The following is a 14548-nucleotide window of genomic DNA, read 5'->3' on the forward strand; positions in this document are numbered from 1 at the left end:
TACATTGTGGGTTGATAGGAGTCCTGAGACAATTAGTTTTGGCTGATTGAGGACACTAGGCTCTTGTCAATAACAATCTGGGCTAACCTCCATGACAATGCTTAAACCCGAGAGCGAGTAACTTAAAGATTTTCTAACAAATCCAACAAATGCACCACTTAACTAAATCTTTTGGCAGATCAACACATTAAAAGCCACGTCAAAGTAAAATACTACACTAAGAGAAGCCTACAGTTCCCTCAAACCCCTCCACAGAGGACTTGTAGAGTCAAAAAGCAACACGCCTCATTCATTTTTTACATTTTGATGTGCAGATGACGCAAAGAAGGAGGCTCCAACACCTATTCAATTGTGAAATACTTGGCAACAGTTCACACAGGAAGTCAATGTGAAACTTCAAGTACATAGTTGAAAACCTGTTATGAAGTGTTACATGTTATTTGTAGATTTTATTGTTAGAAATATCTGTGCTCTCTCTCTAAGCATCTGAAAACATAGAGGCACAAAATTAGGAGCAGTGTCACTGTTGTTGCTGACTGGTGTACAGAGTAGATGATGAGGCAAATGGGAACAGGTATTCAAATGATTCCACAGAAAGCAGATTTACCAGGAATTGAAAGTGAAAGTGTTGGACTGTGATAAAAGGGTTGCAAGAGAGGCGGAAGAAGAACAGAAGAAGGAGTCTCTAATCTGGATCCATATAACTTACCACGGTGAGTCTTTTCATACATTTCTTTCTCTTGTTTGATTTAGAATTCACCTTTCATAGATTTAGACAAACCAGTCCATGTTAAGACTTTTTACATAGCTTAAAATGAAGGACAAGAAAAGGTAACTCAAATCACAGACCTTTCTCCAGATAATGTTCCCAACTCAATGTGAATATGAGCTGCTACAATCTGCCATTGAAAATATTAGTGACACTGCTCTGTCACCACTACACCGTGTTATTCCAGAGCAGTGATAACCGACCTGTCGATCGTGATCTACCGGTCGGTCTCAACAGTCTTCACTGTTATCAGGCCTGGACTAGACAAAGGACTCAGATGCAGAGGAATGACTGTTAAATCAGGCTTTATTTTGAACCCTGTTCAACCTCTCAGACAGAGTGACCAAAATAACAGGCTATGAAAAAAAAAATAGCTATCCGGTCTATGAAGCATTATCAAAAAATAAAAAGGAAGATAATTCTTCCAATAAACACAAACCCACTCTGTGAAGGAGGGAAAAAAAACACAAAATAAAACCAAAGAGAGATGTATGAAAAGAAAATGACTCCACTAGGAGGAAAACAAAAGGGCTAAGGACTACTAACTCAAAACACTCCCTAAGGAGGAAAAACAAACTTGGTTCAAAAAAAGACCAAATGAAAACACACTCCTAAAAATTGGAGGCTCTACTACTCACTATGAAATTCTTAACTAGAACAATAAAATCACTCCTACTAAGGCTTACGTGACGTGCGACGAGCAGAGCTGAGCGACAACATGGACTGTAGCTGGGGTGCATGGCAGACACGATACACTCAGGCACAAGACAAAGGCAGACTATAAAACACATGAAGGTGATGAGCTGCAGGTGGACACGATCAGACAATCAGAGCGGTGACACATGAGGACGGGCAAGTGACCTGAAACAAGAGGAGAGTTAATTTTCAAAATAAAACAGGAAGTCACGAGACAAAAACCCAGAACAAGACAAACAACTGTCGAACTCTGTATCTCTCTGGACTCACAGTCTGCGGTTGCGCCACAGATGAGCTGTGTGTCTGTTGTTCACATGCACTGTGTCCAATACTGGCGGCAGAGCTGCAGGTTTATCTCCTGCAGTTCCTTCAATACAAGTTGGGTTATTTGCAGGAGTGGAAGATGCATGGCTTCATGCTGTATAGTACTGGTATTTATTTGAGTATGCAGGACAATAGTCATATTTATGGCCATAATCCATGCAAAGTCTATGCAAAAACATTGTGCTGCAGTAGCAGCTCCTCTGCAAAACATATTGTTGAACTGAAGCTAAATAGTGCACATTGAACAGATGAATTGATATTAATGTGAATATTGTGCACTGAATAGATAAAGTAGTTTAACTGCCTTTCTTTGTGTATATTTATGCTCGTACATTGAGCCTTTAACGGAATTTGCCAAAATAATAAGTATGACCCTCCTAAGTTGTTTTTTTTGCAAGTTATCGAGGTGGTAGATCTCAGCTTTTGTTTGGAATTAAACAGTAATCTTGTGCTTTAAAAGGTTGGTGACCACTGTTCTAGAGACTGGTGACTCAGACAATTTTAAGATGTATTATAATTTTCCACAGAGGTTGACCAAAGCATCAATTCATTATACAGTGGCACAACTAAAGACAAACTTGCACCTGGAAACCAGAGTAAAAAGCAATGAGGCCATTCAGTCATTCGTGGCTGTTTGAGGCTCGTGTTTAAAATATTTTCCAAGGTTGGATCTGCTGAATTAGAAAGAAGGTGAACTATGTCATATTTACCAATTTTGTAAAAAATATATTAAAGATGATGACAATGTTAAATCTAAATATTAAATTTAAAACAAATGTCAAATGTTAAATATGAATGTTCAACGTTGAATCTAGAAGGTGGGAGTTGTAGAACTTACAGACAGGAGCCCACTTGAGATGGTCCCAGTTCACCTCACTATTTATTTGGGTTTACCAGGTCTCTCCGGCAGTGTTCTTTGCCATCCGATCCAGCTCTGCTCTCCTCTTTATCTGAGCGTCAAATATATACATCCACAGATCTGTTGATACAACCACAAAGTCAATCAATGATCATTGGCCAATGGGGTTCTTGTATCCTTGTTCTTGTGAACAACCTTAAACTTGGACAAACATGGACTTTGTTATGGCCAGTCCAATTACAAGGCATCACACAGGTTACAATCAGGAAGGCCCTTCCTCACTAAGCTTAGCTCCACATAGCTTAGACTTCATTCAAAAGCTAGCTCTGCATAAGTGATACAACTGATTTTTATAAAAGTGCTCCCTGACTCCATATGTCTCTTCCCCAACAGATGCAATGCCACCGAGATCATGATGCTCTCATCCCGAAGCCTCGTGGGAATTTGCCAAAGGTGTGTGCAGCAGTGCTATCTGCCATAACAGTGGGCTGCATCGTGTTTCTGTCTCCTGAAAGGTTATTTGGCTGGATTGCTATGGTAATACTCAACCTGACGCTTGGCCCTCTGCTGCACGGGCTCTTTCTGCTGGCAGAGGAGATGCTGTATCATTCAAACACAAGGTGAGAGATCACTTGGAGTAAGAGAAGAAACAGATATAAGTGTTCAATGCTTTTGGTTGTGTTCGCTTTTGATATATCTTTAAACCAGTGGTCACCAACCTTTTAAAGCACAAGATCACTTTTTAATTCCAAACATAAGCCGAGATCTACCGTCCGCGGTATCTTGCAAAAAACCCACTTAGGAGGGTCATACTTATTATTTTGGCAAATTCTGTTAAAGGCTCAATGTACGAAGCCATGCATTTTCCACTCCTGCAAATATTTCATAATAAAAAAACAAAAGAATGGATTTGGACAACAGAAACGCTGGAGTGCTTTTATTTTGACCATGTGTCTATGTCACAAACGTATTTACAGCACTTCCTGAACCTGTTTCAAAGTAAAGGCACTCCAGCGTTTCACTTCTGAATCCATTCATTTGTTCTGAAAGGGCTTTGATTGTTATCGACTATTTTATATTCAATTTCTGTCAAAAGATCCCTTTCATCTAAGTCCTACACACTGGACCTTTAGCTCAATGAATTAGCACAATATAAGGCGCGTTGCTCAAATCAACTGACAACTAAAACCTGATTCGCAGCTCTACGTAGTGATGCTTTCAATCCCTGCAACTTTACTGTCTGGTTGACTTTTTCCACTCTGGTCAGAATAAATCAGTTTTAAATACAAACCGTTTGCTGCCAAACCCTTTCAATACATGTGGCAACATGTAAACACAAGTCGAGGTTACCATCGATCTCAGTCACAGTTTTTTATTTTATTTGTTTTTATTTATTTATTTGATTAGGACAATGCACATTAATCAACATATCAGCAAAAAGCATCAATATAAATATGCTGGAGTTAGCAGCAATTGTTTGATTAAGGTCAAATTGCTAAACAGAGCACTCACTATGGTAACGGAGACAATGTTACAGACATGTTAATAGAGACAATGTCCCCATTCCTTCAGCTTTTATGTTTTTTTTCTTACCAGGTACAGAGGTAGAGGGCTGCTGAAGCATGTGCTTCCTGCCTGTGGTTTGGAGGTAAAGACTGTGCTGACTGCTGGGCTGGCAGGCCTTGTGCTCCACCTGGCTGGACATCCACTGCCACACCAAGGTCAGGGCTGGGAAGTCCTCTTCCTGGCCTCAGCTCTTTACCCACTGTTCAAAAGCCTAGGCGTCCTGGTGAGATCCAGACCTGACACACAAACACAACTGGTTTGATATTTTCTGGGGTCTCTTCCACTTTATTAATTTTTTTATTAATTTTAACCATTGCATGACAGATGTATGAGTGTCCTTTCAGGCTGACATTAGTACACAATAACACACTGAAGGCTGTAACAACCAACAATGTGTTTTGGGGAATGTTATTCATATGTAAGCAATTTGAAAAAACATTAACTACAACATAAAAAACACTGGAACAACAGCAGGCATCACTTAATGTAACTGTCATTATCTCTGGTAAGTACAGGCCTAGTTGACAGGTTAGGTAACAGCTCTCCGTTTATGTTTCAGAGAATATTCCTTATAACTATGAGACCGTGTCATTCAGTTTCTGCCTCACTACTCGTCACTGCCCCAGAAAAATGGTTCTGATGTGGCTGAGAGAAGCTAATCAAAGACAGTTTTGACAGGGTGAATGTTCAGTACTGTCACACGCAGACAGAAACGACACACCGGTGTTAGTACAACATCTCACATAACATCAATTGATTCATTTACCAATAGACATGATGACATTCGAATATCAAATCCCAGTATTCACAGCTCCAACCAAGTGCTGCAACAAGAGCAACATGTCTGTTTCACTGGACTTTACATCTAATGTGGCTCTGCATTGGCTGCTTCCACTGCTTTGCTTGGCAGTTTAATCTAATTGATATTACCCTAACTCTGCTCAGTGGTACAGCTGCTCTCCCTTTTGTCCACCTCTACTTCAAATTATTAAATTAGAGACACCTCTGATTACAAAAGACAAGATAGTTTCGATATGACTTTGAGCGTACAGGCAAGACTACAGGATCATTAGAGTGTGTTATATCATCCCAGACCAACCTCCCTTGTTATATATATCCTATGTCAAAAACCATCCTACAAAAAAGGCTAAAGATGTCTCCACTTCCTCCACTGTGACGTTTTATCCCTTTTCTATACCACCAAATAACAAATTAAAACCAGAATAATGAGCACTTGGATATACATTTGACGTGTAGTTTTTAGTGCAGTCCATGTCCCATATGGTTTCTGACCTATTTTACAGCAAGCCACCAGGGGGCGATCAAGACAATTTAGCTTCAGTTTAGGAAAAGCTGTCCTGTCGTCCATATTTTTATACAGTCTATGGTCTACTTTCATTTGATTAAACAACAGTAAACCCAACAATATTTAAATTCTAAATTTAAAAAAAATGTCTTGAATACTTAAACCTGTATCAATGAGTCTCCCTTCCTGAACAAATAAAAAGGGAATCTCAGTCTTTACAGAGATGTCATAATCCCAGTTACCTGTATTTTTAAAAATGTGGCAGGGTAGAAGTGGAAAAAAATGTTTTAGCAAACATTTAACAGTTCAAACAGAAGAGTCTATGTAAGAACACTTCTTGAAGGATCTGTTGATTGTAATTGATATATCTGGAGTAAAAATAAACTCAAAATTCATCTTCATCAGCGAGAATGACGATAGCACCAATTCTGTCCTGAAAGAATTGAATCATTTTGTACAAAGCTTCCCTCAGACTCTTTACAGAAACTTAAAGCATTATAGATGAGGTTCAGCCCTGTCTCTCTGTGCCCTGTTTTTGCCCATAATTTTATCTAAAAATATATCTGTCCTGAATAGGAAAGGGCAGCTCGAGTGCAGGGATGCCCTTTCCTCTTACCAAAAAGGGACAGGCAGCTCCCGAGCAGAGGTTTAGGTGTTTTGATGTCCTTCCAGCTGTTTATTTGGTCTGTGTGCAGGGTCCGTCGGAGGTGGAGGTGTCAGACATCTGCGAGGGGAGGAAGATGAACGTGGCCCACGGCCTGGCCTGGTCCTTCTATCTGGGCTACTTGCGATTGGTGCTGCCACGTCAGTAATGCAACAACAAACACACGATAAGCATTTGGATTATCCTCCTCATCTCTGTAAAATGGCGCTTAGCTTAAAATTATACGTTTATTCTTGTAATATTACTATTTTATTTTCAAAAGCTTAAAATATTTTTTTCTTTGACATGGCCCGAACATTTAGTCATAGTATTGCACCTTGCACTGTGTTGTAGTGATCCTAGAGATATGAATGAAGGTGAATGAACAGACGTGTGTCCTCCCAGGTTTGGAGACTTCCATCGAATTATTTCGTTCAGCCCATCAATTCAACGGTTCCTCTTGGGGTCACGGCTCCAAGAAGCTCCTGATCCTCATTCCTCTCAATGCCAACATCTCTCACAAGCTAGAAGACGAGGACAACTGCATCACGTTTTACGACAACCTCCCAAACAACGAGATTGACAGGGCAGGGGTCCGGGGCCGAGTCTACAAGCACAGCGTCTACAGAGTGGCGGGCGAGGATGGGAAGGTAAATAACTGCGTGATTGTTTATTTCTTAAATTACACTGTTACAGGTTTACACATTGAGTTGATAAGAAGTTCATTTGTATCAGATTACAGGCAGATAAATATACCTCGCAGAGAAGCTGCAGTTTCACTGCTGAACTTCTTGTGCAGTAATTCAACTAAGTCGGTTCTTTTATTGCCAGTGTGGACTGAGAGACTCAGTGTGCTGATATTTTCTCCTCTGATCAGATTTGTAAAGACTTATCATCTTGAATGCGACAGAGAGAGAGAGTCACAGGACTCAAGGGACTGTTTTGTATATTGTTTTTTTTCAGTATTTTAAGATAGTACTTCAATGTGTTCTATATTCAATGTTTTTTGATGTAACAAATCTAACAGTGACTGGGCTCAGAACTGGCTCTGTATTCCAGTGAAGGGAAAGGAAGGTTGGGGCTGCAAGAAAACATCCCGTGTTTCATGTCAGCCCAAAAATAGCCTGCAGTTATTTCAAAGTGATCACCAGAACAGATTTGTGGCTGTATTTCACACAAAATAAGAGGATAAAAAAGTATTTTGATATGTGAAGTAAAAATCACACATTTTGTTAATATTTTGCTGTCTGTGTAAATCCTATTGTATTGCATTATTTGCATTGTGTTGAATCAAATTGAGTTAAGTGGTACTGTGTCGCCATAGGGCTGAATTGTATCGTATTGGTAGTTGCTTCATACGTACTGAATCGCTGGCAATGCATGGAGATGAGCTGCATCAGCCTCAGTAGTGGAGAGGTTCTGTACATCCCGATGGCAGCAGGACAATGAACACTGCTGTTCAGGAACAGTTTGAGGAACATGTGATGACAAGAATAAAATATTCAGTTCATACAATGCCTCCGCCTGAATTTTTCCCTTCCATACACAGCATAAGCACCACCTCCTGGTTGAACCTGATAATTCAACAGTGGAAGAACAATTTATTTTAATACAGTAACTACGCCATCTATCCGTCAAACATGGGAATTAAACATTTCTGGTGCTTTTTAAGGATCATCAGTCTACGGAATGTATCCACCTCTGTGTTACTCTTTAATGTGTGTTCATATTTGTGTGTGTGTCAACAGGACCGTGAGTGTGTGGTGGAGTATGCCACACCTTTGCTGACACTCTACAACATGTCCCAGGAGAGCAGTGCTGGTTTTGGGGAGCCTGAGCGCAGGCACCAGGTGTTGATCTTCTTCAGGACCCTGCAGAACATCCTGGAGCAGTCGCTGGAGTGTCGTAACCGCTACACACTCATCCTGATCAATGGTCAGGGGTAACTGCTAACTGTGTGTCTGTGTGTGTTTGTGTCTTTTGCCACACAGTATGAGACAGATTGCTTTCAGGGGGATTTCAGTTTTTAGCTTATCCACAGACTGACAATCAGGAATATTGTGTTTATGGTGTATGACTAAAATGAAGAATGAAGATCAAGAATGCATATATCTTTGTGATTGTAATGAGAAAGCCAGTTTCAAAGCTCACTGTTTTAACAGACACACATTAAAAACATGGTGAACTCAAAACAGTGAAAGTAATTAGAGGCAGTGTGCTCGAACAAACCTCAGACTGTTTTCCTCTTCCTCTAGATGTGCCTAAGGACGACCCTCACTTCCTGTCTAAGACCATCCTCACACACCTGCAGCAGCAGGAGATAGAGGAGTTCTGCCTCACGCCTTCTCCGAAACAGGAGATGATGAACCCATTTGCAAACACTTCAGGCGTCCAGCCAAGTGAGTTGCACCCAGAGCCAATGAGCGGGGAGCCCACAATCATGATCAGCCTCAACGACAAGCCTCAACCCCTGAGGGAACCTATTGAAAACAGCGATTATTAACATGGACTAACATAAACACATTCTCAGATACACAAAGTCAGAGGAACATAAACACACATGCACGCACGCACACCCACTATCATATTCTATTTACAACATACAAAATTCGTCTTACATCAATTTGAAGTCTGGATGTCTGAATTCAAATCTGAAAATATCAAATAAATAAAACATTTTTCTCAGAAAATTAGTTGTTTAATCTGAAATAAATAATTTGTTGACAGTTGAGCCTGACCAGTGACCAGACATGTCACCATAGATTAATATATGTACAATATATTACTGTGCGTGTAGTAATTGTGGAAACTATCACAACAAATGAATATGTACTGACACATACAATTAGAAATCTGTGTAAATTGTTGTCACAATCACTCCTCAGCATTGACAGTCCAACTGAATGTGAACAACTGAAAAGCTAGGACACTGGATGACACATCTCCACTTAGCCAAAATATCCCAGATACAAACGCTGCCATCTTGCAGCAAAGATGTCATTTGGAGTCAGTATCAAGGTCCCGTCAATACATGCGCTTGACAGAAGATGTCAATCATGAAATTTCACCCAGTTTTTAAAGCATCAAATAACAAATTAAATCAACATTTTAAAGAAATGAACACTGTGATAAGAACTACCTAAAATGACAGGAACCATCAGACAATTTTATTGAACTTATGCTTTGACTTTAGTTTGGTCCATGTCCCATCCACTAACATGGAGGAGGCACGGTTTTTGACTGTAGCCAGCTACCAGGGGGCGATTGAGATACTTTGACCACAAAGAGAGCAGTCCTGTCATCCATCTTCAAGTAGGGGACAGTCTGAAGAGGGACTGCACTATGCTTTATGCAACGTCAGTTCTGCAACTTGACAGAGTTGTTTAGAAGAGTTTGTCATTGTCCTTCCCTCTGAGGAGAACAGGACATGATCTACTGCCAACATCCAGTCAATACATAGTTAAATTAATCATCTGGAGTAGTACAAAGGCTGCATGACGTTGTGTACTCCTGCTGACGTTACCAGACGGCTTGCTGAATAGTCTTAGCCTCATTTCTAAATTTAACCGTGGTAATGTTTCAAACAATCACAGTGAATAAGTTAATACATACAAATTGTGACATAAATCCTCCACATGGGATTAAAGGCATGAAATGTGGATTTTATAATAAAGTAATTCACTATCATTTGAAGGCAACATGGGGAAGTCGAGTCACAGGTAGACCTGAACAAAGAGAAAAAACGGGGAAAAACACTGAGGACAGTGTAGGAAGGTTCAGATTAGCACATAGTGTTTGAAAGAGGGGAGGGGGGAGAAAACAATGTTCACGTGTTTGAAGAATGTAAACAAAAGAAGCAGTCAGGAGACACCTGACACCACCACTTCTTATCTGCATATCACATGTACACATACACTTCATGACCCACAGCGCTGCAGCTGAAACAGCTCAGTGAAGTTGCATCAGACAAAAATATAATGGCAATCAAACAGTGAAGCATTGTTTGATTGTAGATTTGCAGGTCAGCATGAGGCTCTATGCAAAATTGTGGTCGAGGAAATATATTTTAATTTATGAAGTTTAACTGACTTGGTGTTACACTGTGATGATTGTGTATGCCAACTGGCACAACACATACACATACTATGTGTGTTTCTGTGGTGGGTTTATGAATTGTAAAATAATTGTATGTCTCTTTGTATTAAATAAGAGGAAATATGTTCCCAGACTTTCCATATTTGTTACTAGGACAACATTTTCACAATGAAACTATATAGCCTGATGTATATAATAGACTTTATTTATATAGCACACAATCAGTGTGAGAGAACTGCTAGTGGTTATGTTGCATGTTGCAGCTGAACAGCCATCACCTCACCCTTCAAACATCAAAGAACCTGTGGGAGCCTTCAGTTGTCATAAAAACTCAAAATGTGTTTAGTTTGTCCAGTTTGGACCAGGGTTATTATAGTTAAACTAAGACTAAAACTAAAACTAGCAATGAAAAAATAATTTAGTTAACTGAAATAAAAATAAAAACGACAATTACAAAAAAAAACGAAAACTAAATAAAAACTACAATGAACAACGCAAAACTAACTAAAACTAAACTGAATTGCAGATAAATTCAGCTTAGTTTTCCTTTCGTTTTCTCCCTCGATTACTGCCTGTCCTATAGGTCATGGTTAAAGAATGAAATGAAAGGACTTGATAAACCATATTTGGTGTCACACATTGGTTCATCCTTTTTCAGCTTCTACAAGTCAAGGCTTTCTCTTAATACCTAAAAAACTAAAACTAAGACTTAAACTAAATAAAAACTAAACTGAAACTAGTCGATTCCTGAAAAATAAAAACTAAACTAAAGTTACGAAATCACTTGTTGAATAAACTAAAACTAAAATAAAATAAATATAGCAAACTGAAAGACTAAATAAAAATAAAAACTAATGAAAATTTTAAAACTATAATAACCTTGGTTTGGACGACTGTAAAAAACATGGCGGCCTCCGTAGAGAGGAGCTGCACCCGATGTAAATATATAATTATATATAAAATAAGAAAACAACAATTTGTATAATTTAGATGAAACACACTAATGAAAACATCACTAGGATTACTATATATCCAATTTCTTTCAATACACCCCTATCACCTAAATCTTGCACACTGGCCCTTTAAATAATGTTTTAAGCTCATTAAAGTTAGGAATGAAATCAAATGTTAATATTTATTTTGAAACCTATAAGTCAGTGAAAGGCAGCAACAACCAGTGTGATAGTTTATATTTCCTTGATCCTAGTTTGACTTTTCTCCTAAGATAAGATAGAGAACCACAGTTTGTTTTAATGATGAATAGTGAATGTGTTTCATGGTGGTGGCAGTTACTATGCATAAGCGTCCTTGTGTTTGTGTTTAGTGGATACGCCTCCGGTGCTCCACCAGGTGTGTGTGTGTGCGTTTGTGCACGAGTGTCTGAATGACGAGTGTCAGAAAATCTTACTCACCTGTGAGTAAGGTAGGGATCATACCATGTCTAGACCTGACACACACACACACACACACACACACACACACACACACACACACACACACAGCCACAGACACACACACACACACACACAGACAGACAGAGACAGACACACACACACACAATAAGTATGTCTGCAAGTATTGATTACTCTCTATATTACATCTACATCTTGATTTATCAATTTGTTGATGAGCTATGAAATGTCAGAGAAATGCAAATAATGCCCATCACACGCTCTCAGATCTCATGTCTGTAACTGTCAATCAATCAGTTTACTTCAAAAATGTACTGATTCAGCTCCAGTATTTAAGCTGTATTAGTTTTAGCTAAGTGTGCTTTATGAAGTGACACCAGTGTGTGTGTAAGTGTCATTTGACATTTCCTTACTTTTACTCACGTGAAATGTGAATACTTTGAATACTTTAAGCACATTTAAAAGTATCTTCTTACTTTTACTCAAGTATAAAGTGAATGGGGTACATTTACTTTGAATACCTAAAGCATATTTGAAAGTACTTCCTTACTTTTACTCACATAAAAAGCTAATGGGGTACTTTTACTTTTAACACTTTAAGCATAAAGGTACTTTTACTTGTAATACTTAGTGTATTAAAAAGTACTCAAGTCGAAGAGTGACCGGGTTCTTGAGGACCCTTCTGTCAGTGTATCGGTACTTTAACTCATAGTACTTGTATTCTCTCACCTGTGTCATGTCCGGACATGTTGCGTGATGCTCCGGAACCTTCTGGGTGGAAGCGACCAGCTCCGCCCACACGTGAGGCGGCTCAGCTGACGCAACCCACCGGCCCTCCGGTTTAAAAGCTCCGCTCTCTCCGCCTCAGCTCATCACACCGACTTCATACATGGAGGAGACACACCACGGACGCTCGGAGGAGGAACCGGAGCTCAGCCAACACGAACCAGAACCAGGATGGTGTTTACCGCGGCCCTGCTCTTTGGACACGGAGCGTCCGTCCTGACGGAGCCGGAGCCCAGCGTTGCGGACATGATAGGAAAGTACTGGTCCCAGCTCACATCCCCGGGCACCCGGGGCGGCTCTGCCCGGCGGGGGAGCGTCGACAGCTGCGACGAGAGAGAGAACAACTCACGCTGTAAGTAGTTTCAAAAGTTTAGTCAAGTTTAACTCAGAAATTCTATCAAACAATCAATTTAAAGACAGTCAGCTCCAGATGACCCCCATAACTATCACAGTTAAATATCAATGCGCTAACTGAAGTAAAAGAACCTTCATTAGAAATGGACCTATACTATTTGGCGGAGTGACACTTTAATTCCCTAATCCACCTGACGGGGATGAGTCTGATGTAACTGAATCAGATCTTGGATCAGCTGATGACACGCTCAGCTGTTCACTGCTCTCAGCTGCTGATTCAAACATCACTTCCTGAGTTTCACTATTGCATCATGTCACGTGATCATGGTGAAGTGTGAAATGACAGCAGAGGTCAGAGTCAGTCTGAAGAGCTGCTGGTCCAATTAGAGCGTTTCACCACAGAACTCTGATGTCAGCAGCGATATTAAAGTAACACACAGTAACTGTTCCTGAGCAACAGCGCCCCCTGCCCCCTCATTCAGTCTTTAGGCTGTTTCTCAGGGATTGTTTTCATGTCGTGAAATGTGTTGACAGTTTAATCTCACTGAATTGAAACACAACTAAACCGTGGATATTACCCATGATCCTCGACTTCCAGAAGAGCTGCTGCTGTAACAAATGCACCAAAGGTTTAGGATGTTTAGGATTCTATGTATTTTAAGTTTCTTTGGTGACTATTGGAGAAACTGTTTTTTTTAATTACTTCTAACTCTTCCTGATCACTTTCAGTGTTACTCTTGAACTTGCTGCATTCAGAGTGAAGAGTAGGAATTTTATTTTAAAGTAAAGTTGCATGTTTTTTTAAGTGTGTTTTTGTGAATCATGCCACTTGTTCTAACAATACTCTTTATCTTTCCACAGTTTCAGGCTTGGATGCTGGTGTGGAGCATGAGGAGCGGCTGCTGCAGCAGGATGTGACCCGGCAGATTGAACGCTGTCTGACAGAGGCCAAGGCGTCCAGCCTCCACTGCCAGGTGCTGCTGCTGCCCCACCAGATGACCATGAGGGTCAGCCAGGACGTGGTGCGTTCCTCGGTCGACGAGCCCTGTGGGCTCCGTGGCGCCTCCATCGCAGTCTACGTGGAGTTCAAAGATGGCCTCAAATCCGTGGGGAGCATCTTCCCTGACACGAGCATCATCCCCACCTTTGAACTGTCTGTGATCTTCAAGGCAGATAAAGACGACGGCTGGCCACAGTTCAAGAACATCTTTGATACCAACAAAGTGTTGAAGCTGAGAGCAGAGTACCGGCTGGTGAAGAGGAAGCTTTACTCCTCTGCCAGTCCAGTCATCCATGATTTCAGCTATGGGCGAAGTCAAAATAGTAAACCCATGATTCACTGTTAACCTCTTGTGTTTGTATGTTTTTCATGTGTCAAATATCAGGCTTCATGCACAGTCTGGCCTGGTGTGCACTGTAACATGCTTCTGTGTTGTACTTCAAGTCTTAAGCAGATTTTTAGTTTCACACATGATTGTATAACTTGTTTTTCTACTCTTTAGACCATGTGACTGTAGTATTTTGTTGCAGTTGAATGTTGCAACATACATTGTCAACATGGAAATGTCCTCTCAGGAATGGGCAGGTCTCACTCCTGAAATATGCTGTACTTCTGTTATTTAAGTGATTTTTAAATAAATGTGACATTGTTTCATAGTCTTGCGCTTCAATGAGTTTTAATTAGCTTATCTCCACCAGGTAAAACTTGACCATATGTCAAAATAATCTTGGCAGGAGA

The 14548-nt window shown here is 40.2% G+C and overlaps 2 protein-coding genes and 1 long non-coding RNA gene across 6 annotated transcripts; 2 read left to right on the plus strand and 1 right to left on the minus strand.

Annotated features, from left to right (window-relative positions):
• Positions 1 to 344: 344 nt before the first annotated feature.
• sting1 (stimulator of interferon response cGAMP interactor 1) lies at positions 345 to 8853 on the plus strand. 3 transcript variants are annotated; one of them, XM_020082083.2, is made up of 7 exons: positions 345 to 713; positions 3042 to 3268; positions 4245 to 4437; positions 6216 to 6324; positions 6569 to 6813; positions 7912 to 8098; positions 8419 to 8853. In XM_020082083.2, exons 2-7 carry the CDS (start codon positions 3042 to 3044, stop codon positions 8664 to 8666), a joined length of 1209 nt encoding a protein of 402 aa, XP_019937642.2. In that variant the 5' UTR covers positions 345 to 713; the 3' UTR covers positions 8667 to 8853. The 3 variants fall into 3 exon arrangements, with proteins under 3 accessions (XP_019937642.2, XP_069387275.1, XP_019937633.2); XM_069531174.1 differs by having other exon boundaries at positions 375 to 713; positions 7912 to 8105; XM_020082074.2 differs by lacking the exon at positions 345 to 713 and having other exon boundaries at positions 3024 to 3268.
• On the minus strand, positions 1058 to 12779 carry LOC109626302 (uncharacterized). Of its 2 annotated transcripts, XR_011243988.1 has the most exons (7): positions 12400 to 12779; positions 11671 to 11705; positions 8393 to 8643; positions 4242 to 4450; positions 2628 to 2768; positions 1736 to 1832; positions 1058 to 1630 (listed from the first exon to the last, which is right to left on the minus strand). It is a non-coding gene; the product is annotated as an uncharacterized lncRNA (long non-coding RNA). The 2 variants fall into 2 exon arrangements; XR_011243989.1 differs by lacking the exon at positions 1736 to 1832.
• LOC109626295 (DNA damage-inducible transcript 4-like protein) lies at positions 12457 to 14466 on the plus strand. The gene is made up of 2 exons (XM_020082093.2): positions 12457 to 12808; positions 13672 to 14466. Exons 1-2 carry the CDS (start codon positions 12628 to 12630, stop codon positions 14154 to 14156), a joined length of 666 nt encoding a protein of 221 aa, XP_019937652.2. The 5' UTR covers positions 12457 to 12627; the 3' UTR covers positions 14157 to 14466.
• Positions 14467 to 14548: the final 82 nt, after the last annotated feature.

The sequence above is a fragment of the Paralichthys olivaceus genome, chromosome 9 (assembly GCF_024713975.1).
Source record: "Paralichthys olivaceus isolate ysfri-2021 chromosome 9, ASM2471397v2, whole genome shotgun sequence".
Classification (NCBI taxonomy): Eukaryota; Metazoa; Chordata; class Actinopteri; order Pleuronectiformes; family Paralichthyidae; genus Paralichthys; species Paralichthys olivaceus.